Source organism: Apostichopus japonicus, chromosome 19 (assembly GCF_037975245.1).
Source record: "Apostichopus japonicus isolate 1M-3 chromosome 19, ASM3797524v1, whole genome shotgun sequence".
Lineage (NCBI taxonomy): Eukaryota > Metazoa > Echinodermata > Holothuroidea > Aspidochirotida > Stichopodidae > Apostichopus > Apostichopus japonicus.
The window spans coordinates 27,449,781-27,476,181 of NC_092579.1; the positions used below are offsets into that span (position 1 = coordinate 27,449,781).

The 26,401-nt window shown below is 37.2% G+C and overlaps 2 protein-coding genes across 2 annotated transcripts in view; one reads left to right on the forward strand and one right to left on the reverse strand.

Annotated features, from left to right (window-relative positions):
- Positions 1-10,892, forward strand: part of LOC139960495 (exportin-6-like) — a 29,410-nt gene extending 18,518 nt beyond the window's left edge. The window contains exons 17-24 of the mRNA XM_071958892.1: positions 12-167; positions 994-1,108; positions 2,150-2,209; positions 2,923-3,034; positions 3,518-3,673; positions 4,495-4,593; positions 5,793-6,023; positions 6,900-10,892. Coding sequence (XP_071814993.1) covers positions 12-167; positions 994-1,108; positions 2,150-2,209; positions 2,923-3,034; positions 3,518-3,673; positions 4,495-4,593; positions 5,793-6,023; positions 6,900-7,001 — 1,031 coding nt within the window. The 3' untranslated portion in view covers positions 7,002-10,892. The remainder of the gene's footprint in view (positions 1-11; positions 168-993; positions 1,109-2,149; positions 2,210-2,922; positions 3,035-3,517; positions 3,674-4,494; positions 4,594-5,792; positions 6,024-6,899) is intronic.
- LOC139960494 (meiosis inhibitor protein 1-like) overlaps positions 10,676-26,401 on the reverse strand; it is a 67,236-nt gene continuing 51,510 nt past the window's right edge. Inside the window, exons 18-31 of the mRNA XM_071958891.1 lie at positions 25,032-25,180; positions 23,320-23,444; positions 22,867-22,989; positions 22,370-22,553; positions 20,534-20,638; positions 19,055-19,180; positions 18,149-18,321; positions 17,648-17,720; positions 16,942-17,111; positions 16,170-16,251; positions 14,728-14,834; positions 14,426-14,542; positions 13,734-13,852; positions 10,676-11,707 (exon numbers count right to left, since the gene is read on the reverse strand). Of these exons, the coding sequence (XP_071814992.1) occupies positions 11,608-11,707; positions 13,734-13,852; positions 14,426-14,542; positions 14,728-14,834; positions 16,170-16,251; positions 16,942-17,111; positions 17,648-17,720; positions 18,149-18,321; positions 19,055-19,180; positions 20,534-20,638; positions 22,370-22,553; positions 22,867-22,989; positions 23,320-23,444; positions 25,032-25,180 (1,753 nt within the window). The 3' untranslated portion in view covers positions 10,676-11,607. The remainder of the gene's footprint in view (positions 11,708-13,733; positions 13,853-14,425; positions 14,543-14,727; positions 14,835-16,169; positions 16,252-16,941; positions 17,112-17,647; positions 17,721-18,148; positions 18,322-19,054; positions 19,181-20,533; positions 20,639-22,369; positions 22,554-22,866; positions 22,990-23,319; positions 23,445-25,031; positions 25,181-26,401) is intronic.

The window sequence follows — 26,401 nt, forward strand, 5'->3', positions numbered from 1 at the left end:
TTCTTCTGTAGTTAAGCCAACGATTCACAAAACCCTGCACTTGTTATCAGATCAAGTTGAGTCCATCGCAGGGGAGGTCTCCAAGACCAAGCAGGTCTGTTACCACTCACTCCAGGAATCCATCCAGGTTACACTACATATCTTTCCAATATACATCCATCAACCAGGTAATTGTCTGACGGAAGAACGGTAGTTAGGAAGGTATAGATGGGAGGACTAGAATGGGTATGGTATAGGGGAGAGAGGTGGGTGTAATGAGGGAGAGGGATAGGTGGACGTAATGGGATAGGCAGGTGGGGTGGGTACAAGTAATGGGTAGTCGGGAGGGATGGGAGAGCTGGAATTAATGGTAAGAGCTAGAGGGATAAGTTGACGTAATGGTATAGGCAGGTGAGGCGGGTACGATGGGTAATGGAAAAGGATGAGATGGCTGGAACTAATGGTAATTAGGGAGAGGGCTGGGTGGATGTAATAGGAGGGGAGGGGGGGATGGGGTGCTGGAACTAATGGTGAAAGTGAGAAGGGTGGGTAGTATAACTTGCTTTAATGGTAGAGGGGAGAGAGGAGGGTGTGTTCTTACTAAAAACACAGCAGGGTTTATGTTTGCACTGATGATGCAGACTAATAAGAAAAGAAAAGATAGGTTGTTCAAGTTGGAATATAATTTTCAATGGGTGCTAACTTCCCTGTCAGATTGAACATTATATGAAAAGTGCCTGGGCAGCCTTTATTTTTACCCTTGATGTGATCCATTGCATTAGGTATCAACAGATACCATCATCTGCATATCAATTACCTCTTAGATTGTTATAAATCTTCATTACACATTTGCGTACAAGTCTTGAAATGAAATGAAATATTTTTCAAAACAGTATTAATATCCTTTTCATGTTTATATCCTTTGCACATCTGGCATATTATTTTTTCTTTCTTTTCGTTTTTTCAGACATTTTTAGAGATATAACCATCTGTTTTGTTTATTGATTTCACCAGATGTCATAGAGGACATGATGGGGTTCTACTTGGCTCTCTTTCAGGGTCTACGGGTTCAGATGGGCATACCATCCATTCAGAGTACCATTGCAGTATTCGTCAGCCTCTTCACAAGGTTCGTTAACGATCATCGACATTTACGAAATACATCAATGATTCAATTTATATTCTATAGCTAATGAGTAGTTACAGCCAGTACAGTAGTGTAAATTATTTACATATTTCCATATTTTTGTATGTGAATCATTGCATAACTAAAGGGTACAATTTTGTATTTACGTTGTTGGTTTCCTTCTTTATTGTACAGCAATAGAATATTTTCTATAGTGGTGGCGCTTTATAAACTTTAATATTATTATTATGTTTCAGTTATACAGACACTGTACACACAAAAAAAGGTCACTACGATCAAACAATATTTCCAAAAGTAGTGTTTATAAAGGTTTTGCTACTCTTTCATAAAGGTTGTGTTTAAATTACTAAGTTAATTTTTAAGGTAAGTGAATATTATTATACAGGATATGTTTTCCATACTGATACACAGTAGTGTAGCATGGATGTCAGGACTTCCATTAATTGAGTCTTTTACTCGAATGGCAGATAACTCTATTTATCTCCCATACGTGTAGTACATGTGTCATCTCTATCTAGCCTTCTGGTTATATATCAGTTTATCAGCATCTAAAATAGTGATAGATTGCTGTTCTGATCTCAGCCTTTGTTTCATCTGTGGACCCATAGGGACCATAAATAAACTGTTCACATAACCCCCTCCCACCCCCATCCTCCCTCTGTGACATAGTGAATTTCACCAATGTCCTCAGTTTCACCCTGGTTGGGTCTTGAGCGTGAGCGAAAATCTCAAGTTTGTGCTTGAGCTTGAGCAGAAATTTTGTTGTTTGTTTTGGGTATGAAATGGCTCTTCATACTTTTGCCTATTGTCTAAACAGCATATTAAGTCACTATACAGTTATGAGGTCCCAAGGTCTTTAAAGCACATTCTCAATGACACCCCCTGTGAACCCCCACTGCACTCAGACTCTTCATAAATGTAACAGACCCTATAGGGACCTGCAGACTCCAGGCTGAGAGAGATGGTTATACACTCCAACAACCACCGTTTCTTAATTTGTTTTTGTTTTCCTTCTCTCTACAGAGATCAGTTGGCTGAAACCATCCAACACGAAAGTACAGCGGGAACGAGAGTAGTAGAGAAGTAAGACATCTTCTTTACATAATAAATTAGTTTATAGATGTTTGTTTGTAGAATGTACACTATCCTTACATGTTATGTAGTATTATCCTTGCATGGTTGCTCCGGTAAGAAACTGCAACTTTGGCCAACAGAAATATTTTAGTGTCACCTTTCCCCTTCTCATTGTACCTGCTGCAATCAGTCAAATTTCAGGCTGGCATGTCACTTGTAAAATGGATACCTGAGGACGCTTAACAAGTCATTTGCCCAAAGTTATGTGGTAAACTTGAAGAGGATTGCCTCATAGATTAAAATACCCATATTTGGGAATAAAATGTATCCTTTTTCCATTAGTATAATTAAGTAGTGTATTTTTTGGTTGTAAAGTTATGAAAAGTTTCAAATTAAAATATGCCTAGTAATTGGGATTGGGAAGGGAATAGATGTTATGAAAAAATCTACTTTTGTCAAAAAATCAGATTCTGGAATTTTTTGGTATGGAATGTAATACACTTCTTTGCTTGGAAAGTTTTTAGGTCACTTTGTGGTTAACCCACTGAAATGAAAGTCACATTTCTGACTGCCCTTCAAAGTTTGTACCTCTCATGGTTGAACCCTCTTCCTCAGCCCAATTTTTTAGTTTATTATTGAGATTTGGAAACTTTTTGCATAAAACAGTCAGAAATTCACTGCATTATCTGCATAATTTCATCCTTTTTGTCTTCAATTTACAGATTTCTTAATATATTAGAGATAATTATTCAAGAGCCCGGATCAGCATTCAAAGCATTTATACCAAACATCATCTCAATCTGTATGGATCACATCTATCCAATCATAGCTGAGGTTAGTACCAGAAAAATAGACTTCCTGCAGTAAGAAGGCTTTGTATTGGTCAAGGAAAGCATTTATCCTACAGTATGAGTGCCTTAATGTTGATCAAAGATTGTAGTTTCCTTACTGTAAGAATACTCTTGATTGGTTCAGAAGAGCTGTGTCTACAGTAAGGCAGCTTTTGATTGGTCTAGGAAGGTATGAAGTAGTATGACTGGTTGCATCTCATGTTTTCTAGAGCTTCCTAGATGGACATTAAGATTTAATTAAATGTAATTCTTAAAGAATAATGCACATGACTTCTTCTACGATTTGGTCTTTTTTATTTTAATTCACCAGATTAATACCAAATTTAAATAAACTGCAATGATGTAGCATATTTTTTTTTAATTTTTCAGTGCCAAATCACCCACACATGTTGGATGACAATTTTATCTTACAGATGTCATGAAACTGTTCTAATAATTAATTCCCCCCCCCCTTTTTTTTTAACAGAGAGCATCTCCTGATATCAAGCCTGCCCTCTATCGGTTACTGTTTGAGCTGCTTCAGAACAAGTGGCGTTATTTCTTCCCGACATCCGTGTTGAGCAAAATACAAGGCGGTACAGATGCTGTTGAGAATGACCAACAATTCATTGCCATTATGCAGGTAAACACCACAACAATGGGGAGTGTGTAAAATAAATATGTATGAGAATTACTACTATTAGATATCCAAATCCAGGGTGGTAGGAAGCTGCTACAAGTTTGGACCATTTTCCACTGCTGGTACCACTATATACTGTACTCTTACACCATGCTTCAAAGCATTGGTACTGACAGTATGAACAGTTCCTAACCTTTTCATTCTGGTTAGAAACAGGATATGTTCACACTGTCAGTACCATTTCTTTGAAGCTTGTCATGAAAGTACAGTGTGAATAAAAGTTTTCTGGGTGGTAGGGAGCCACAGAGGGTTATAGCAAACAGTGCTATTAATATTTGTACTCTTTATGTAACAGTCAGTACCAAACAAGTTTTCCTTTCATATCATTTTGTTGTTTATATTTGTTTGTATTTGTTTCATGACACTCTGTTGAGGCAAGTTTAATCCATACTGCACTTTGATGTCCTGCTTCAAAGCACTCATATTGACAGTAGAACAGTATGAACAGTATGAATATCGTTTCTATCAGATAAAGAGTTAAACTGTTGCTACTGTCAGTATGAGTGTTATGAAGCATGAATGGGATGACAGTATAGAATGGTATTAGCATTAGGAAATTATCCAAATGGCTGTTGTTGTTCATGGGCAATGCCTGTTACATATTCATGTCTTATTTCATTTGCACCTGAATTTGTGTAAGAGCTGATTGAAACAGCTGCCTTTATCCCTGTTGCTTATAGCAAAAACATGTTTTTTTGTTTTGTTTGTGCTGTGTGCTATCACCCACAGTTCTGCTTCAAGTTACTTTGTTTCATTTTCTTCAGGCCTTTGGACAGTCTTTCCTTCAGCCCGATATTTCAGTCTTCAGACAAAATATGAAGGCTCTGGAACTTCTTAATTCAAAGTCCAAGCTGTACGATAAGGTAAGTACGAATGATAATGATCAAATCTTAAGGGGGGGGGGGAAAAAACATTTAAAGTAGATCTTGGAAAGGAGGTTTTGACAAATTATCCGATCCAAAAATATGTAGGCTTGGTAGAGTAACTAGACTCTTCCTCAGTATTCTCTGCTAAAAAAAAACCTTCACCAATTTTAAGGTCGGTATTTGGTCAAGCTTGAGCTTTGTAGTATGAAAGCCAAGTTAGATTAATATTTCAAGGTAATTTTGATTTTGTGCTGTTGCTTGATCCTTATAAATATTTCAGAAGAAAATTCTTTTGTAACATTGATTACTCTTACTGGAGCCAGCCTCAAAATTCCAGCTATTTACTGGCTAAACTGGAAGTGGATTTTGCATGTGTGACGGTAGAGAAACAAAGGCTCTGACATTTTCTGCCAGTAGACATTAAGAACATGTTAGGTTGCTTAGCAACCATCAGCCAACACAAAATTGGCATGATTTTCAGTGCCCAGCACTGTCTTAAAAATCATGAATCCCGCCCAGCAATATTTTCATCTAAACTCCTGACATTCCTAACAATATATTTCACACACAAAATTTAAAATGTAAATTGTTAGCAAAACTAGTGTATGTGCTTAAAAAGCTACACAAGTGCCAGCATTTGGCATCTGAGCACCTTCAAAAATCGAAAAATTTCTCAAAAGGGAGGGGGACACCTCTCCCCTTAGACCCTCCTCCAGGACGGCGATCAGTATACCTGGCACTCAGGAAATCCTGGGCACATCCCTGGATTTGAGTACCCATCATAAGCCCCATTTTGCTGCAAGTATCAAGTTGAATACATGGTAGGTTGCTTAGCAATCATCAGTCAACACAAAATTGGCATGATTTCAGTACCCAACATAAGCCCTGTTTTGCTGCTAGTATTCAGCAAATATTATTGGAATTCTCTCAAAAACCCTGTACAGTAACTGATGTGTATTGTAATATGGGGCAATGCTAGAGATAACTTGATTTTAGCTGTTACATTTTGTAAGCATTTGGCAAATATTTAACAAGTGGCTGAACTTGTGAAATTCACGACCTTTTCAGCATCAGGAGTTAATGGGACGAAATTGTTCAGTTAGGATCCAGCTTGTATGATATTAAGATCAAATTTCCGGCAAAGCTTTTGTACCGCTTCAAGTGTTTGATGGTTGTCTGTTTTTATCCGCCTCCAGAAAATTTTCAAGGACATGATGATGTTTCCCTTCTTGAACGTCCTTCACCAAGTATTACTCGGGAGGACGCACGAACTGTTAAACGAGGAGATAATGTTAATGATATACAATATGGCCGCTGTGGATATGAACCACTATTTTACAAACTTTCTTGGAGAGTTCTTATCGAGCTCTGAAGGTATACATGAGCACCAAAGAGAATCCCTCGCCAGAAACTTCAAGAAAGATGACGTAAGTAATGCTTTAATAATACTAGACTACAGACACAAATAAAGCTCACACATATGTTTGTCTATATATCTATAATCTGGTCTTGATATTGTCTGTACCTTTCTGGTGTAACAGTTACCCATGGATCAGTGGCATGCACACAAAGAGGAGGGGGGGGGGTGGGGAGGATGCATCAGAATGAACCATTTCACATCTAAACTTTGATTTAGTTCTGGGGCAGGACCCCCCAGACCATGGGGTCAACTTCAAATCACTTCTTCATCAGATCCTTCACGCCTTTCTGGCCCTTCCCCGCCTTTGAAAATCCTGCCCACACCTCTGCCCTGGATAGTATACCAATTAGGGTGGAGTGAAGAAATGTTTAGTACCAGTAGGAGGAAGGGTGGCCACTGACGTGACATCAACATGGACGACATGTCCAGAAGTGTCCAGAGTGAGATTGTTCTATGGGGACAATTACATGACTGACCTAAGAACCCCCTCTTCACTCAAGTTAGCTTTAATGCCCAGATGTTTGCAAGGGAACAATTAAAGAACACATTACCGGTGGGTTGATGAGTTACACCGAGATACCTTGTTTTTCATGCCAAATGTTGGTATAAAAGTATTAAACACCTACCATACCAGTTAGGAGTGCTAATAATTATATCATTGAATGTACCAGTTAAAGGTGACGTTAAATATTTAAAGGTAAAAATACTTTCTCCATCTACAAAACCTGTCAAAAGTATTTCAGGTAAATCTTGTATTTCTCTGAAAACAAGATTGTATTCTCTGACAGTTGTGACTTCCAGCAGCCAAATATGCCAGGCTGTCTGAAAATGTCAAAATTCTTCTCAAAAATTAATTGAATTTTTCTGTTTTTTTTATTCTAAGGATTTGCCTACGTTCACCCATTGCCTTCAACGATTTGTCAACGACCTCCGATACTTCAGACTGTGCAACAATTCTCTACCAGAGGGGTCGATCAAGCTTTGATGGTAAATCAAGTCCGGTGTATAATTCATTTTCCTTCATTCAGGGATTTCTGTTTTGCGTCAGCCAAAGGTCTATTGTATTAAATATATTCTAGCATGTGCCTTGTAGTGTCGCAGAATTGAGGAAATTACATTTAATGTTAACATTAGTAAGATGTTAATATGTGAAGTTCATTGATAGCATCTCAGTCTAAATGGACTTTTAATATTCTGAGATGGTAAGATAAAATTAGAATCAAAGCTTAATTCGAAGTCATTGGATCGTATCAACTTCTTACTCAGAAAGACGTCATGGATTGCATTGATGATCTTCAGAGATGAAGAAAGGTCCCCCCCTTACCTCTACTCTACCCCCAAAACACAAGAAATAGTAGGCTTAAGTGGCACTCTTCGTGTCTAGAAGGCTAAGCCAATATCAATGCAGTGCTTAAATTTATCCCAGTCCGTGTGGACTTTCTAATGTCCCTTCATTGAAGCTTTTGAGCTACAATTTTCACAACTGAATCTCATAATTGATAAAGCCTGCTGGGAAGTAGCCCTGACTGGTTTCTAGGACAGTTCGTACCATCAACACTTCTATCATTCACTATCTAGAATTGTTTCTTTTTCACAACTGTTCATCTCTCTTGCTGTTTCACCAATGCAATCATCTCCCAATTGTCAGAGAATAGTTGGTCAGTTTATCCAAGCATACAGTAACCTATCAGTGTAGTTTTGTATTATACCAATATTGAGAGAGTGTTTTATACTTTAAAGAGTCTTTACGTTATGGGACAAATCACTAAGAATCATTTTTACAGCTGTCTTGAAAGGGGTTACACTCCAGCAGTTTATAACAAATAAAGTTGTACAAGTACATATGAAAGTAGACGTACGCTGGAGGTTTTGATGTCACATGTACCTGGTGTCCGAGACTTCATACAGCTAATGCAGTTCTATGACAGTTATGTGTCCTCAAAATAAAAAAGGATGTAAAATGGTTCTGGTTTATAAAGGTTACTATTTGTGTTCCGGTAAGGAATTTTTGGCGATTTTATTTTAAGTTTATGGAGGGTTTCCCAAAACAAGGTTATCAAAAACGAACATTTTTATTCGTAAATATTATTCATCTTTTTTATTCTAGTCATCCCATCAAGTAATCACACTAATTGTTATGCTATATCAGTGATCAATGGCCAAAGATAGAAGAATAAAAGTGTAAAAGATAAAAAATGCTGAAGCACAAGAAACCTTAACATATAACAAAAAACAGGTTATTTATTTTAAATTTGGATCAACTACCATTCTCAATTAAAATTGAAGGTCTTGAAATAGTTAGAAATTATTACGATAAAGATGTACTAGGTAAACAGAATTGTCTGCTGTTGTTACAGAAAAGTTTTTGAAACATCAGCAAAAGTTGTTATTTTATTTATTTACTTTTTTTTATATTTATTTATAAAGGGGAAGGGGAGGGGTTCTGTTATCTAATCATTTTTTTCATCATTGTAGCCTCCCCTCCTAACTCCCCCATCATACACAATCTTGACAGTAATTTCAGTGTATGTATATGCCCACTCAGCTTTGCAATGTGCAAAGTTAGCGTGAATTTACATTCCATATCGAGCTTGCTCAAGTCATTTCATAACAATTTTCAATGTGAAGAGTATATTAGGAAACACCATTAGACGTTACATCAATTAGGATGGATGTTGAACTCTAGGTTTCCAGCAAATATATCTGTTCCCCCTGTCTCTCCCCAACCCCCCCCTCCATGAAACATGCTACATTAAGTCTGTGGGGTGCCATCTTTCCTGTCTATATTAATAATCTCTTTTTGACAAACATGACCGATGTAGAAATAAGAGTTTCGGAAAATGATGTTAAGATCACAAAGTCCAATAGTCTACGTCATATCATTCATACCTATACATACTTCTCCAATACTCTTGCCATCTTTCTTACAATAATATTCAACTCAGCCTAATTAATCAGCATCGACAAAATGGAAATAAATGATAAAAAAAGAAAAAAAAGTTAAAATATAGTTAACAACTTAATATCATAGCTTCAAATTTTTCCTCTCGCATTCATTGTACATTGTTGATCTCGCAGGTTAAGGCAGTTAGAATTAGGACAGGATGAACACAAAAGTCCAAATCAAATTTGTATTGTTAAATGTTCTCCATGTCAAAGGCGAGACCAAACTTGAATGGAACCACTGCGATTATATACAATATAGTATACATATACGGTAATTTACAACATGTTGTTACTAGAGCTTCACGCCTGCACGGCCATCATCAGACGTGAAACCCGAGTAACAAAACAACATGCTGTAAATTACCGTATAGGTATACTATGTTTTATTATTTGCTCTACATCTACGTACTGAGCGCTCCTGCAGCAGGAAGTGAACAATGGAATCTTTATTACATATATATCTATATATATCTTTATATATATTCAGTGTATACTCTGAAGTAGCTGTGCAACACTACTGTATAACAATTGGTGTTAACTTTAATATGGTTCAGATCTCCAGATTAAAGCATAAAATCCAGAGGATTTAATGTTCCTCCTAAACCGGCCGTTAGTAAGCCTGAAATCATCTGAGATTAACCTTCTGTATTATTGTAGTCTCTAGCTATGAACAGTCAACAGAAACTTAAGTTTCATGTTTTATAATCAAGGATGCGGCCTGGACAAGTTTAGCGCTGGTCCTTTATGATATAATATTGTCCTATTTTTATTCCGATGTGTCTTTTAAACTGGCAACAATTACCACCCAAGTGATGGAATATCAGTACTGGTTGAAGGAATCAGGGAATGCTGGCCTGAAAGAAACCAATCTCTGATTGGTGTCGGTGGTTAAGACTGACTGCAGGTTGATGCCGCCACCGTCGACCAGCGTGGTTATATAACTCATTATGTTCGTAAAATAGGACTTTGATAGAGCTTAATACCTGTGTCTACAGTATTTAACACTGAAACTGATCATAGTTAATTATATTGTTAGCATATCAGGTTAAGGGAAAGATTTCATGATGTATAGAATGGATTTATTGCAAAATATTGGACTGTTGCCTGGTTTACCCAGACAGTTGACTTTTTGCAAATTCAGCTGTATTTTTTTCAGCAAAGTTAAAAAATGTGTTAAACAATATGATTTGAGGATGCCTGAAGAACAGGTGCTAAAGAAAACCATAGGTGACAATCGTATTCATATGTAAACAAATACTGTTCACTTTTTGAATATTTATTGCAGGCTAAGTGAGACCTGCCCTAAAATGCAGTATATATTGAACCCTCGCTCATCTCTACCAACAATCCAAACCTTATACTGTCAAGGAACCCTACAGTGAGAGCTTGACACAACAGTTATCTTCAATGGTTTCCATTTTCCAGGTTTAGAACCTCTCCCATCCCCTTCCATCCTTTCTCAACTCCCCACCCCTCCTCTCCTTCCTGCCCCCATCTATTTTCTTACAAGTACATCCCCAATCCCGTTCCCCAATGTTTACATAATTAATACAACTTTATGTAGTTCCTATCTATGAGTATCCTCTCGAGAATAAGTGTACAAATGATGGCTTTACATCATCGTCTTCGAGAAACATCATAATTGATATCAGTTTGATTTATTTATAAACAAAATTTCCTTTATGTCTGTGCAAGTTGCTGAAAATTTATATGTATGTTATTAAAGTTTGCATTTTTTTCCATCTTTTTTTTTTTTTTCAAAAGAAAATGACTTCTTGAAATGTGGACTATGAGCAGTTTGTATATTATACTGTAAGAAAATGTGCATAATTATGGACTCTGTATGCAAAAATAGGCTGTTATTGTGCTTAACTCATACCATATAAACGCAAATGTTACAGTACTTTCAAATAAAAAGGACTGAAAGAGATTTCTGTTTGTATTTTTCATTTTAATTCTCAGAATTTGAAGCTTGACTTTTAATGTGGAGATAATGTTCACTATCTTTTCAAAAGTCTAAGATGTATTATCAAATCTTTGTAGAGTCCCATCGACTTTGGTACTCTTTTAGGTACCGCAATTGTGAGAGGAGCTGTGCGTACAAGCCAAACAGTACAGTATTATGCCCAGTACTAGCCCACCTCCTGGCTTCGTCGATAGCCCGCCCTCTGGCGCCCCTCTACACACTTAGGAGCAATCTTGAAACTAGTTGACTGATCTCCTGTTGTAGTGGCTGTTTCTGTAAAACCTAAAAGTCACTTCTAAGACTTGAAAAGACAGACAATTGGCTCTATATAAAAAGCTGAAATAGGAAACGATAGTAAACACAGCTAGTGTATAGGGGTGTTCACTGGTTACTACAGTATTAATCTTGCTTTATCCCAAAAGTTCTTCTCTCTTTGGCAAATAGAACCGTTGTGATACTTTGTATCGGTATTGACAAATCCACACAGTGCTACAACTCAATAGACTCTCAAATAGGAATTGAAATGTATACAAAAAATATCAATTAAAAATACCGCCACTGCTGCTTATATTTCATGTTAGCGAGTTGAGTCATTTGAGGACGAATAATCGCAAATTGTTGTGCAAATGCACCATACATCTTAAACTTTTATCCACGGCGACATCTGCGACTCTGTTTACTAGGAGGACACCATCATATTCATCAGTTCTCCCAGCATGCTTTGTAATGATTTATCCTGTTGCGTTAGATCTGCTGGGATAACCATCTCATTTACAGGTCTGTGTAGAATCAAGTCAAGGGTGACAAACCACTTGGGTCAAGGTAACCCAAACAAAGAAAGTAAAATTAACTCTCAACCATTAAATGTATATGTGTACTTCAGAGTTGATGGTATGAAACAACAACAATATTGTAACAACAATAATGAAGTAACAAAATAGAGTAAACTTATACACTGCAGAAGAGAGTATTTCAGCAAAGAACAATTATACATGGTCAAAGGAAGATAGAGTGTGGCAGGGGGGGGGGGGGGTGGGGAGGATGGGCAATTCCCCACCCGTCCCATAATTGCTTAAATCCATTCTCAGATTAGAGCTTATCTTCTTACACCATAATGGAATATTTGTGGCAATATATCACAAGTATCTGTTTGTGGACAAAAGTTAATATGAATCAATGTCAATTTAGTTTTTTTAAAGAAAATTACATTTATTGAAGAGATAAACTTGTTCTTTTCCATTCAAAATAAAGGAAAACTGACCGATAAAAGCTAGGAATGGCAAACTTTATAAATATATTTATATAAATATGTATATATTTATATATTTTCTCAGTTGAATAAAAATTCTCTTGACAGTATTATACTTCTTTTAATATGAAATTTACAACTCAAAAGAGTGTATAAGCCATCTGTCATACGGTGATAAGGAAATTTTAATCTTACTTACATAAGTATTAGAAGCTTATTAAGTTAATGGAGATTATAAGTCTCCTTAGGTTTATATCAGACTTTCCTTGTTTTCATTTGGGATTTCTCAGCAGGGCATAATAGTAGTTACCTGATTTACATGCAGTTACACAGCATACCTACTTGGTATTGTATAAAACAAAGAACTCACTGGACATAATGAAAGTCATTTACTCATTGGTATGCTGGGTATTTCTGGAAGTTTATGAATAACTGGAACATAGTAGTATTGATGTCTCTGGCAGTTTGCAAATAATGTAGGTTACTTTGCTTTTGGTCCTTCAAGGAGACTGAGAAGTTCATATGGAAGCTGTTTGGGGCTATAGGTTAATTTGGAAAGCTAAAAGTTTAAATTATAACAAGTGAGGGCATCATTCCACTAAGTAGTTTTCTTGCTGAAGTTTCTACTTTATTTGGAGAAGTTTCTGGCAAACAACCCACATGGATGGTCATCAAGTCTACATCGACATATGCAAATGAGCCATTACTGAATGGTAAGAATTCTGATTTATTTTTATGTGTAAATAAAATGAATTTGTGTCAAGTAATTGTTGTATCCCACTCTGATGAAAACAGATAGAATATTTCCTCTATTCTGTGTTATGTCATAAAGTAATCATTTTCTCGAAGATAGAAATGTATTTTTTGAGAATGTAGCAAAATGTTTTAAGTTACCTAGGATATTTGCAAAATGCAAGAGACAATACCTTTAAAGATATATATCTAGCAGTGGCGTAGGAAGGTACTTTTGTGTGGGGGGCTGAAGACTGATGGCCGGCATGGGGTCGGGTCTAAGGGGAGGGGGTGTCCCCCTCCCCATTGGAATTTTTTGCATTTCCAGGTGGCCTCAGATGCAATTTGGTGCAATATAGCACACTTCAACACCTACTCCATTTTGTAAACTTAATTTTGTATTTTCACCTGGCCTTAGATGCTATTTGGTGCTCCAAATGAGATTTTTTTCTCATTTGGAAATGAAAAAGGGGTTTTCTGACTTGCGAAGCGGGAGGCGGAATGATACTTCCGCCCCTCCACATTTTTCACTGGGGGGCTGGCGCCCCCCCAGCCCCCCCGGTTCCTACGCCCTTGATATCTAGCTAATGTCCAGTTAATAGTTATGTTAAACCAGGTAAGCAAATGTTACCAATATCAGGACCAAATAAAGCTAGGACAGTCTAAAATAGCCTAAGGAGACTTATAACTTAATTAGGTTCAAAAACTTATAAAGGGAATGTTTAAATTTCGATACCACCCTTTGACACCATCTATGAGTTTTCTTAATCATTTTTATCTTATTCCTAATTGATGATATGATTTTACATGATATTAAAGGATACAACATTTCCACTGGTGTTATTTCTGTGGAAGCAACTGTGGTGATGGTCGCTGAAAGTCCTTCTAACCACTGCTTGGTAGTATCCACAAACTTCTGGTTGGAGTTTAATTGATTCCATTTCTGTAAGAATAACATTAACTGTTGTGAACAGACTTGAAGGTCAGGGATGCATCTAGTTTGAAGTAAATGAAGGAAATAAAGGGGTGGGGGCCTGGGGGGAGAGATTCAGAACAACATGAGTATTCTTACATGTACAAATGTATGTATGTATGTATGTATTTTAGAGAACTCGCAAAGAAGCCTCATTGGCTTATCTAAGCCGCAAGCTGACCAAAGTCAGTCTCTTACATTCATATTTAACATCCATGATTATGAATGTAGACTTTGAAAGCAACAAAGTTGTCACTGGATGCAACTATCAAAGGCCCAAGAAAGGTACGATATTTTTAAAATAATAGCAGGCCCTCCTTGTCCTGGAAGTGCTCAATCAGTTGTTAGGAGGGAAATGTAAAATGGTAAGGGATTGTAGGTAGCCCATAGTAATTATACTGGGGAGACAAATTGTCAGACTATGAAAAACTGATTTAAAAGAGTACGGTAGTGGGATTCTTTCTTGTAACTCAGTTAATGTTTGAGGTCTCCACCCCCTACCCCCTCCCATCTTTGCTCTGGCATTATTTTGCAAACACTTACTCGATGAAGAAGTAAGAGCAAAGATGCCAGCATCCTGTGATCTACCGTAGCTGTGTCTTGTTTCATCGCCGTGGCGATCAGCGACTCAAGTTTCTTATGAGATACCAATGTTGGAAACTGAAACAAAAAGAATAGTAAATAATGAGTTTATTACCAAAGACATTGATGGGTGGTTTTATATCAAGGGGAGATTGGGGGGTAGGGGAGGGGGGGGGGGAGTTGGGCACATGGTCTACCATCTTTTGGCACCTGCTGATTATGCCAAGAAGTAGTAGAGAGTTTGTAGCTAAGAATGAACCTACCAATGGAATTAACTTGAAGAGCCAAGAGGAGGGGCAGGTGTCCCCATAGAAGTCTACACAGCTGTTAATGAGAAATTCATTCCATGGCTGCTGTGCAAGATGATCAGCTGAAAGAAAACGAGTAAAGGGTGTGAAATCATCAAAGGAAATGTTGCTTGAACTGGTGGCATTACTACACTGGGGTCCACTTGGTATACTAGGTTTGGTGGCTGTACCTTGACTAGCAGCCACCAGCAACAAACGGTTAACAGAGATTCCCTTTAAACTAAGGTTAAACAGCTGTTCTTTGACCAGCAATTACCAGCAACGAACGGTTAACAGAGATTCCCTTTAAACTTAGGTTAGACAGCTGTTCTTTGACTAGCAACCATCAGCAACGAACGGTTAACAGAGATTCCTTTTAAACTGAGTTTAGACAGAAATAAACTCAGTTACTTGTCACAAAATTACCTTTAATATAATTTACCAGTAAGAGTTCTATTTATCATTTTCACTGAAGAATGATAAAGAGCATTTTATGCGAGGTGCTTATAACATATGCAGCTAATAATATTAGTAGCTGAGGGCTGTGTATATGTGATAAAATTGATTAGGACACTGAATAAAAATGCAAATATATTAAGCACACAATCTTTGTATGCAAATTGTCATGGATAGTCTGCCTGGGTATGTGGTCTAATTCTGTCCAACACCCCCCATCCCTATGTAGATATCATTTAGAGGCACCCCCTGCCACCTTCATACCTGCTTAGAGACCAGTATTGCCAAAACACCATACTGCCATTAATACCAAATCTTGAGGATCAGGTATGTTGGTTGACAGAAGTTTGCTCATTTGAGTAATCTCTGTCACCCAAATTAAGTTCAATGGCAGTTTTTTCAACCCTGTCTATGCATCAGCTCCCATTTCTTTTCTCTTCTCATCACTGTCTCTGCTAAAACAACTGATTGACAATATCTGTTACCATATGTTGTGAATGATAGTAGCAAGGAATGTTTAGTGGAAGAAAAGAAGCATGCTGCCCTCACTTTACAAAGTGGTTTCAGATACATTGCCAGTTCAGTGTTACAATTAGATATTACACAATATGTGTTTCCTTTGCTTAATTTCATGTGTAGCTGCTTGAAAGGAAATGTTTCTGATAAAAATATTGCTTGCATAAGATAACCCAAACAGACCACACTTTATAACAGATACACATGTATTTTAGAACATGCTGGTTTTTCTGCATTTGCACCCCCAAGAAAGCTCACGGAATATCATGATTTAGAGATTCTCCATTTTTGTTCAAGCCTAAGCAAATAAATATTTTTACGTCAAACTTTGTAGGAATGTTCTTTTATATGATGGACACTGAGTATGATAGTGTTTCATACCTAACACTGTAGTACCCTATAATACCATGATTAAAGTGATTGAAGAAATCAAAGATTGTACTCACAGAGCTGTTTACTCCTTGGACGTATGTACCTGAGTAGCGATGATAAGCATTGCACACAGTTCCAGGAGAGAAAGTCACTTCCCTGCATGGATGTGTGGAGAACCAAAAACATTTCATGGGTATGTTCTTCTGGAATACTCATTAATGTTATTGCTTAATACTATTTACATACAATAATACTAATGTATTACTACCATAAGGAAGAGCAGTCTTGGTGATTCGTATCACTGTTTATCTCCCACATATCTTTCAGCCTGTAAAGTGATATTCATCAAAGATGATTGTATTAGTACTTACAGTAGGATCATTTCTGGAAAACAAAGCCTCATAGCATTAAAGGACACATAGGAGAGTAACAAGAAAATCAAAGAGAAAACTCTAATTGTATAAGAATTTGATTTAAACCGTCCCAAACTCCCACGTATGACTTTAAGTTTTCATACACACCAACCAAAAAAATGGTGTCATAGACCAATTGTAAAAAGTTGAAAAAATGTCAAAAAGGAATCAAATTTCAAGCAAACAGTCCTTTCATTTAAGATCAATGAGTTGATAGTCTTATTCCCCTTTCGTCGGCACTACTATTTTATACTGCCCCTCCTCTACCCCTCTTCCATCCCCTCCCATTCCGAGCCCCTTCCCCTCCCATTTTTCACACTGAATAACAAATCAAAAACTATTATTAAATTATTAAAATTATTAAATTCTACACACAAATGCAGAAATTGTGAATTTCTTCCGGACAGCGACAAACTTGTTAGGGTTTATTCACCTGTAGGATTATGTTTTGTAGAAGGAAGAACAGACTACGGATGGTGGCAGCAGACAATTCCAAGCCGACATCTTCTCCCTGTCTGGACTGCGAATGTTCAGGTAAGAGTCGGACAATCTGGCTATCAAATCCCAAATCTAAAAGAGTGGTCAAGAACTGCAAGCAGACCACTAGATATAAAGATTATGAAAAAAATAGGGGGAAAAAATAGTAAAAATGAATATAAAATTGCCTTGAAAGAAGAGTTTTTATCTGGGAAGCAAAGCAACACATTGTTGCAAATAAAGACCTATAACTAAAAACTCATACCAAAGAATAGTGAACAGGATGTGAGGTGGGAGAGGGGGGGGGAGAGGTGTGGGATAGAGGGGGAGAAGTGGAATGGAGGGGAAGGGGAGATAGCAGAGGGGAGGGAGAAGAAAGAAATTTAGGATAGCTAACATGGTATCCTGAAGTCACTGTTCAAAACTTTCGTCACAGTTTTTAGCAGTTTTTTTAGTTTTGTTGCGAATCTCTCAAGTTTCATGAAAACCCAGAAGTAAACAAAAATCTAATCAAAAATCTAACTATGTCAATTGGAATATATATCTCTGTGGTTGGTCACATTTTTGCCTTTGAGCTATGAATTTTGCTATCTACATCAGAATTGAAGACACAGGAAATAGAAAGAAGTACAACAGATATTTTGTTGCAGATGATTTCTGACCTTTGACACAGATGTCTTTGTCCATTAGTGAACCCAGGATAAATTCCACCTCAAACTTCATGATATGACCAGGCTAAGAAGAGGAGAAAGACATATTTTGACAGTTTTTGCATGAGAACAGTAAAAGTCACATCCAAAATCATGAACGACACTTGTCTGGCAAAAGCAATGATTAAGAGATTCACCGGAATTGGGTGGGCGGGTGTGCATGAGTGTGTGGGAAGTCACATCTCATGATGCATGACACAACATAACATCATACATTTTCAAGTGGGTTTGGTGTGGTGGTAGTAGAGCAGCAGTCTTTTGTAATTAATTTCCAACCATAGATTTTCACCAGCCTGGAGAGTATTTCTGAGGTGACATGTATCAACGGTGGTGTACCTAGTAAATTGGTTGGAGCAAGGGGGGATGGGGGTAAGGGAAATTGGTCATTTTGACCACTGCAGGTGTGAGAATAATATAACTAATAATGATATTATATTCAAGAATGGGAGTTACCTTTAACTTGAAATCTGCGCAGGATTTCACCAAGAGTGCTACAACACAGAGGCTCTGATATCTAAGTTTCTTTGGAGCGCTGAAGATAACGTCAAGAGACTTCGATTTGCTCTCGGTGATCGTCCGATGAAGAAGGTTCAACAGAGGTTCGGAGGATATCATCATGGAGGTCGCTAGAGGGTACAAAAGCATGAAAGACTCAAAATATATGTGTATTAATCAATAATATATGTATGAAACATGGCCAAATATATCATCATATCTTACTTTAAACCTGCAGAAGTTTTGCATCGTTTTATTATCTAATTATGCAAATATGTGAACTATGCTAACAGATTATGTCTTCCAGTGTCAATCAGTAGACCGTTATGCAATATGTTACCAGATTGTTGCTAAAATGAATACAATAAATAAAAAAAAATTAAAAAGGGAAAAAGTCCCAGCTAGATTTGCAACTTTGAAAAAAAAACAAAAAAAACAACAACAAAAAAACATGTACCTGAGAGAAGCATTCAAAACAGAGCAAAGTTCTGTTCCCTTCATCTATGTTTCATATTGATGTGTTTGCTCTAATTTATTTATATTTTGACAGTTGGGATCAGCAATTCATATTAATGAATATTAACAAAATTTACAACTGCACAAGGCAACAACTTTCAGTCCTCTTTGTGACATTAATGTCTACAGTTTGCTAAAGAAGAAATTGTTGACACAAGATAAGTGTTTTCCAATCATTTTCATGTTTAAGTTGCCTATATTTATAGCCTGAATACTCTCATCAATTTATTCAAAAAAAATATTCAACACCTCTGAAAGGGTACTTAATCGAAGCATTTGCTTATTTGAGTACTTCTATTTAAGATAATTATTATCCCCCCCCCCGGGGGGGTTCAATCTTACACCGACCTCTGCTGTCTTGTGAGTTGAGGGCCTGGAGGAGAACTGACGAGATATAGTTCATAGTCGTAAGCATCTCCTCTGCAGATAGCCTAGACTCCCCCTCAACCACGGATAAGCTCATTAACTTCATAACTAAAGGAAATGAGAGAAAAAAGAGAAGAAAAAAAGGCAACCGTTATTTTGGTTGTGTCAGGTGAAAGCTGGAGGGAGATTTTTCTTGTGTATGAAGAGCAGTGAGCATGTTTGCAGAAAATTGAAAATGAGGTGAAATGATATTAGCAGCTGTGAGATGGCCATGAAACCTTTTTTTCCCCTTTTTCATTGCCGACAAAAAAAGAAGAAGAAGAAGATGGCATGTTTGAAATGTGAAGTGTGCATCAATGCAATCTCTGGGGCACTAGCCATGACTGTCCTTTGGGGATTTACATGTTAAGTAGTTTACTCTCTAAGTGAGAAACATTTGTCTAGACTCAATCATATTGAAATTGTATGCCCGGATTTTGAAATACATTTACCAGTACCTAACCAAGGCAAGGAAGTTATACAATGCTTAGAGGCCACAACGGTCATTCAGTATATGAAGATAGTGGGATGACATGCAGTTTACATTTCACATTGTGTGGCTATCAACGTATTTAGATCATTTTAAATTTATTATTATTATTTTAGAAATAAGACGACAATTTCAGATCAAGAAACTATGAATTACTCTTGGAAGGAAAAAAAACTGGCCCTAGAGGAGCTGTACCTGACTAGAACCTAGGACCTTCAAGATAGCCGTTCTGATCATAGTTCACTAATGTGGATTGGAATGAAACTATTGAAAAAATCTATATTGGAAAAAGGGGGGGGGGGGTGAGAGTGGGACTGGGTAAGGAATGGTGAGGTAGAATGGGTACATAGAAGGAGGTGTATAGGGGGGGGAGGGAAGAATCTCAAGTTTTGTCAAGTTTAAAAATACAAACAGCACTCTAGGACAACTGAACAATGATGCAACAAACCAAAATATTCTTAAAACTTTACTTTTCCCCTCAATATTTTTCATTCATGATAAGTTGAAGTGAAAATGTGATCCAATGAGTGAAATGAGACTTTTATTACAGAATAACAAAGCAAGAATCAGAGGTTTGAAAGGGGGGGGTGGATTGTAGGGTGGGGAAGGAGCAGGAATCCTAATCAATGTTCAGTGACGACTAATTCGCTGGCAACACTGCTGCATGAATATAATCACTGTGAAAATTATTGGAAGAAACCCCCCACCCCCATTTTGGGCCTTGTGAATTTAACCCAGTCTGCTGTAATAAAGGATAGGTAGGACCCAAAGATCATATATGCAAATGAGAATCGACAGAAAAATGGTGAGGCTGGAGAGTAAGAAATGATCGAAAGATTATAAGTCCAGCTAGATCATATATGTCAGCAAAGTAAGTCTTTAAACAGAAATTCATGATTATTTTAAAAATAATAACAAAGAGGAAGACTTACCGTGGAAGATAAGCTTCAAGTCAGATGGTGTTACAGCTAGGACTTGACCACACTGGCAATGAACTGACGTCACAAGTTTAAAAAATGTAAACAACTGTGGTGATCCTTCAAAGGAGATTGTAAACAGTAAAAATAATAATAACATTTCCCTTTTACCTTTAAAAACTGTAATTTACCTTGAACCCCCCCCCCCCTCCTCCCTTACCTTCTTTCCCTCTACCCTAACATCATCTGTCAGCTAAAAAGTGTCTGAAGTTTGGTCTTTCCATACACATTCTATTCCCACATGTTAAAAGACAAGCGTGCAAAGACCTACCAGCAGAAGGCTTATTAAGTTTGAACATAAAAAGTAACCATAACCTTGAATGCACGGAATGAATCTCTGACAGGCATTGGATAACAAAGTAGAATACTATTATGGAAATTTGAAACCATTCGCAAACCATCAACATGTTTCTTCCGTAAAAAGATTATGGTATATTAACGAAAAATTACCTTTTGCAGGAAAAAGAAATCAGAACTACAGTATGCAATAGTTCCCCAAAAAGGTAATTAGGTATTGCAGAACTTAGCATGCATAGACTCTGGTTATATGACCTGATTAATTCGCAGAAGACATTGCAAGGGTCCTACCTGAACCGTGTGAGATTTGTCACGGGTTCTACTTGTAAATGCATTAGGTTGGAATGTAATATACATTTTCGAGTTGTCAAATGAGAACTTTTCTTCAGAAATACATAAAAGAATAAATGTGTGCCTTATACATTATCTGCCCTACCAGCAGATGTTTTCGTTATAGATATATGTTCATTTGTACTTTTATTTAAAGCCAACTTACATTACCCCTATCAGCATAATGGACTCACCAACAGAGCTTCAGGTACATGGACTATTTTATAGGGGGTTAACAATTTCTGTATCAAACACAACAAATTAAATATTTAAAGACATAAACAAAGACTCAGATTATTATTAACATTTGCTAATTTAGAAGTATCAAGTACAATTTTAGTGTTCCATTAACAATTTTATTCTACCTGTTGAATGTTTTGTCTACCATTGACAAACAGTGCAGACCCTACCATTTTAGTAATAGCAAACCTTTCTGAGAAATGACTGTCTAACCAATTATTAAAAGAGCTTTTGCAGGTACTGCCAGAATAACAATACAAAACAATAACAGTGTGAGAGAGAAGAGGCTAAACACACAATGAAATATACTTTAATGACTCCAAGTCTTTCAGGTATGGCACCAACATGGAAGTGAATGTCCATACTCAAGCTTTATTCTCCTATAGAATATTTTTCTCATGTCCTCACTTTTAAGGTTGTGTTTCTATTCTGTTGTTTCCTTACAAGTTCTTTTCTGGGGGGAGGGGAGGGGGGTTAACATGAACACATTCTGATTTTGTTTAAATCCTCCCCCCTCCTTCAGCCCCCAGTTTCTGTTCTGGTCATTGAGTTATTCAAGTTCCACAAATGGTGGTGGATGTTTGTTTTGTAATGTTTCAATTTATAAACCTTTCCCTGATTATAATTCTGTTTTAATACTCTCCATGAAAATATGAAATCTTGAAATTCATCTTCAGCACAAAATTCAAACTTGGAAGAGACAATTTAATTTTTTTTTTTCGACAACTCAGTATAACATTCTTCTAGCAAACCGCTGCTGTGTTGCACTTTAATACCAATAAATTGAAAACGTCACCCTTTTCGACTTGAACTGTATTAAAAATTTTGTCAGCGATCCTTCCCATAAATTAATATATTTATCACTACATCTTTGGTTCTAGAGGTTTAATTTTGAAGACAATATGGAAGCTGTTTTGCTGTCACCTTTCGTTTCATTTTTCTCTTCGGTCATGAGAACTTGTCTTTGAAGGTCAGGGAGTTCTTCGACGACTCTCTTCGTCACCGCTGAGAGGTCCGACCCGCTGGTCATCGGATCCGTGAACAAAATCTGCAGTACTCTCAGGACTTTCTCGACAATTTCCGGTGAAACTGAAGTAATGAAGAGATTCTGCGGTGACAAGAGAAGAAAATTAAACTCCAAAACTACAAAAAGTCAGTAAGCTGCATATTGGTTGTCTAATTATCAGCACCACAACAGATCTCACTTTGGCAGAGATTCTTCAACTACATTTTTTTTCCACTTTTGATAGATAAATAAATGGAGCTGCTTCAAAAAGATGTGGATTTTTTTTGATATGCTAGTAACAGATAAACATATACCTTTTGTTTTTTTTTCTGCTCATAAAACCTGGAGAAGGCCTTTAACCCATTCTTTTGCTTCGTAGAAACATCAAAAGCTTGTTAAAATGAAAAACACTTACCAACAGAGCACTTAGACATTGTTGATTGGCGACTAGGAAAGGAATCAAGAAACGGATATCTTCATTGTTCTCTTTTACGATCTCTTCATCTGGCAATACAAGTCTTTGTATCCATAGCTCCAGCTAATTATTGAAAGACAAAAGAGGAGAGAGAAATTGAGAGTGGATTAATTAAAAATTAGAGAGAGATGGCAAGGGATAACGAGTTAGAAAAGAGAAACAGAACCTGTCCGAAAGCATTTTTAGGGGGGGTATTTTTATTATACTTATGATGTGTGACTCCATAAATGAAACCCTTTCATCTTATATATATTATTATAAAAAGAAAAAGAAACACATATCCATAAAGGTCATTACAATATCATCCAAGTATGCTAGGAAATCACATAATGGTCAGTCGTAGATCAAACATCAGCAAAACACTTTTTACTGTCACCCTGGAAATGTTCTCACCATCTGAAGTGCAAATTTGGAGGACATTCCCGGACAGGAGAAACACCACATGATTACTTGCTTGTGGTGGGTGTAGATAGCTCGGGCTGGTATGTCCTTTACCATTCGACACAAGGTAGAGATGCCTTCAACAGGTCAGATAAAAGATATTATGTGAAATGGAAAATTAGTATGATTTTTAATTACGACATTAACATACATATTTGGGTGGGGGGGGGGGGGGAATGGGCACCTTGCAACGTTGAAGCATCATTTGATGGTATCAATTTAGTGTAAAAGCTACCCTGATCATTGTAAACTACTACAACAAACCTTGGGGGGGGGGGGGAAGTTCCCACAATCACTTCTGAAAATCATTCATTTATATAATGCAAGATTCTTCCCAACAAATGCTACAAGTGTGTTGTAATGTATGGAACTATTTAACTAGCAACTTTGTGAGTCCCTAGATTGTCCCTGTTTACCATGAAATATACGTTTTGTATGTTTGTGTTCTCTGCATAGCTGAAGGAATTGAGAATGTATTTGAGCTCCTGTGGTATAACCTCTGTCCACTCCCTCCCTCCCTCCCTCCTTCCTTCCTGTAAATCTTAAAGCAGTGGCACATGGTTAATTGGATCACACCTCCAGTGGCCCCTTGAGAGGGAAGATGAGGTCGGTGGATGGAGATGAGTGCATCGACTGTGCAGATTCCACTGGGAGTGAGTTAAATCTTCGCTAATCAGATAGCTTTTTTTAATACTTTAATCACTATATATTACCCAATGTTTGGATCCAAACACATATAAACACACGTCTGGCTATGCTGAGATTCTGTTGTGTACTTGCACTCACTATAAATCACAGCAGTTAAAAATGGAATCTAGCCAGTTATGTAAATTGTCGTTGCACGTTTCCAGGGCATTTACTAGGAGTAAAAATAATTCTTTTAACATAACGTTTGGCGCATTTAGTCGACAGCTTTAACCAAACCTACTGAGTATTGATCAAATATAACATTTGCAATAATTCATCAAACTAAAAGACATACATCACCCTACTACATTTTCCATTAATCAAGTAAAAGTTAATCGAGAGTAATTTAAAGGATTTGATTTATTCGCCGAGACACACGTCTGGTATTTAGTATTAATCTCATGTCATTTATAGCAAACAAGTTGAAACTCTAGATTTTTTAAACTTTTACAACAGTATTTGAAATTAAACTCGATGACTAGTAAAGTTAATTGGGTACTTTTTTAGAGGAGTTTAGTTTCACAGAGCATCTTAAAATTTTTCGATACGCCCACACAAAGACTTGCCTTCCAAAATTTACTATTCATGTTACACATGTTGCTCTGTACAGCAGTTATTCTTTTATACCTGCAAAATTCAGAAGGTTTATACTGCAAAGTCCTGCCATGAGATATGATCGAGTACTACTTGAGCTGAATAAATAAAGGACTCGCAGTGACTTCTACACTGAAATTATTTGCTGATCCTCCCCCCACCCCTCCCCCTCCCTCCAAATTTGCCATGCCCGAACACAACCCTTTGACTTCTTCTGACTAAGATAAAGGCTATAATCACTAGCATCTACTTTCATGGGCCTTGCTAAATATCACCACAGTGTTTACTTCTCCTTTATCTTATCCCAGTGATGAGAAGCTGAGAGTTATTATGGTGATAGCGCATTCTCCGATCAGGTGAGAACGTCACACCCGGGCGTTTACCGTGTATCTGCTGGTTGGTGTCTCCTGAATGGTGAACACTGGCAAGTAAGAATGTGATGTGTTTGAGAGAGTTATCTGAGAGATTGTCTTCAGCTCTCTGCAACAACAGACAACTTAATTTCTCCATCAATACCACATCAGCAAGTAGCCTACATGGTAAAAAGAAAGAAGAAATGTACAATTGAAATGATTATAACATCTCATCTAAAGGCATTGAAGACTCGCCCCAAACCAGGTGCGGCCATCTGAAAAAGTTAACTTTCTGTTGCTTGCAATTGACGTTTTGTTCATGTCGCTACAAAATGCAGACAGTAATGAAACGTGATACCTTGTTATCTTTAGCTGGACCTGAGATGTCCATCGCTGTATCATTTATACACTGTGCTGTGGGTATTGACCGCAGCTGTATGTACTGACTGTACACTAGTGTCTAATTACCAACAGTAGCAAGCTGTGTGTGTATTTTCTGGGATCGATGGTGGTATCTAACACTTCTGTTACACCTCATTCAAAACTATGTCAGATTAACGGCATGAGACGTTTCCTTTTTCGCGAGTCTTCACACCCTTTAAATCATTTTTTTCTTTATTCTATAAAATGGCTGGTTGTTTTGATTCTTGCCTCCCTAGGATCCTCTGCGGGCTGCTCAGACTGACAGAGTTGAAAAAAAAAACATTTACACAGACAGATTAGTCACTGCAAGCAAACATAGGGAGCGACACTGTTATTGAATAACAGCCAGAAAAAGATGGATCATTAGTGAAAGAAAAACAAAAGCTTTCTCCATTGCTCTCTCTCTCTCTCTATTGCTCTTTCAATACTGATGGAAAAAAATTACAGGGCCTGACATTTTTTTCCTTGCAGTATCTTTCAAAAAAGCTCTGTAACAAAGATAAAAATTTACCCTTTGCAATTGCATGCTAGAAGTGCATCTTAAAACTTACACTGCCCGAGAGAGCTTAATAATTATTACCAGGTAACGAGGATGGTCTAATTAGGCAATTGAAATGCTACACACGTTCACAGCTTCACTGTCACAAGAAGATTAAACACCTTAATACATGGCCGATTTGGTGTCTATCAGCAACACCAGTTATTTAGCCAATTTAACAGATGTTGACATTTGGAAACCGTCCCATCTGCCTGAGACGGTCAGTTTATACTCTGGCCAAAGGGTCACTTTGTATCCAGGCTGTTTGTCAACTGCTGTTTGCTCCTTTTTCTACACTGTATAAAATTTTCATGAAATTAATGACAGGAAGTGAATAACACTCTAATTGTTTTACTGTAATTATTATTTTGATTTGGCTCTGCTGATGTAGTTATTGGCCTTAGTCTGACCTTTGTCACGTTATGGATGTAGCTCTTTA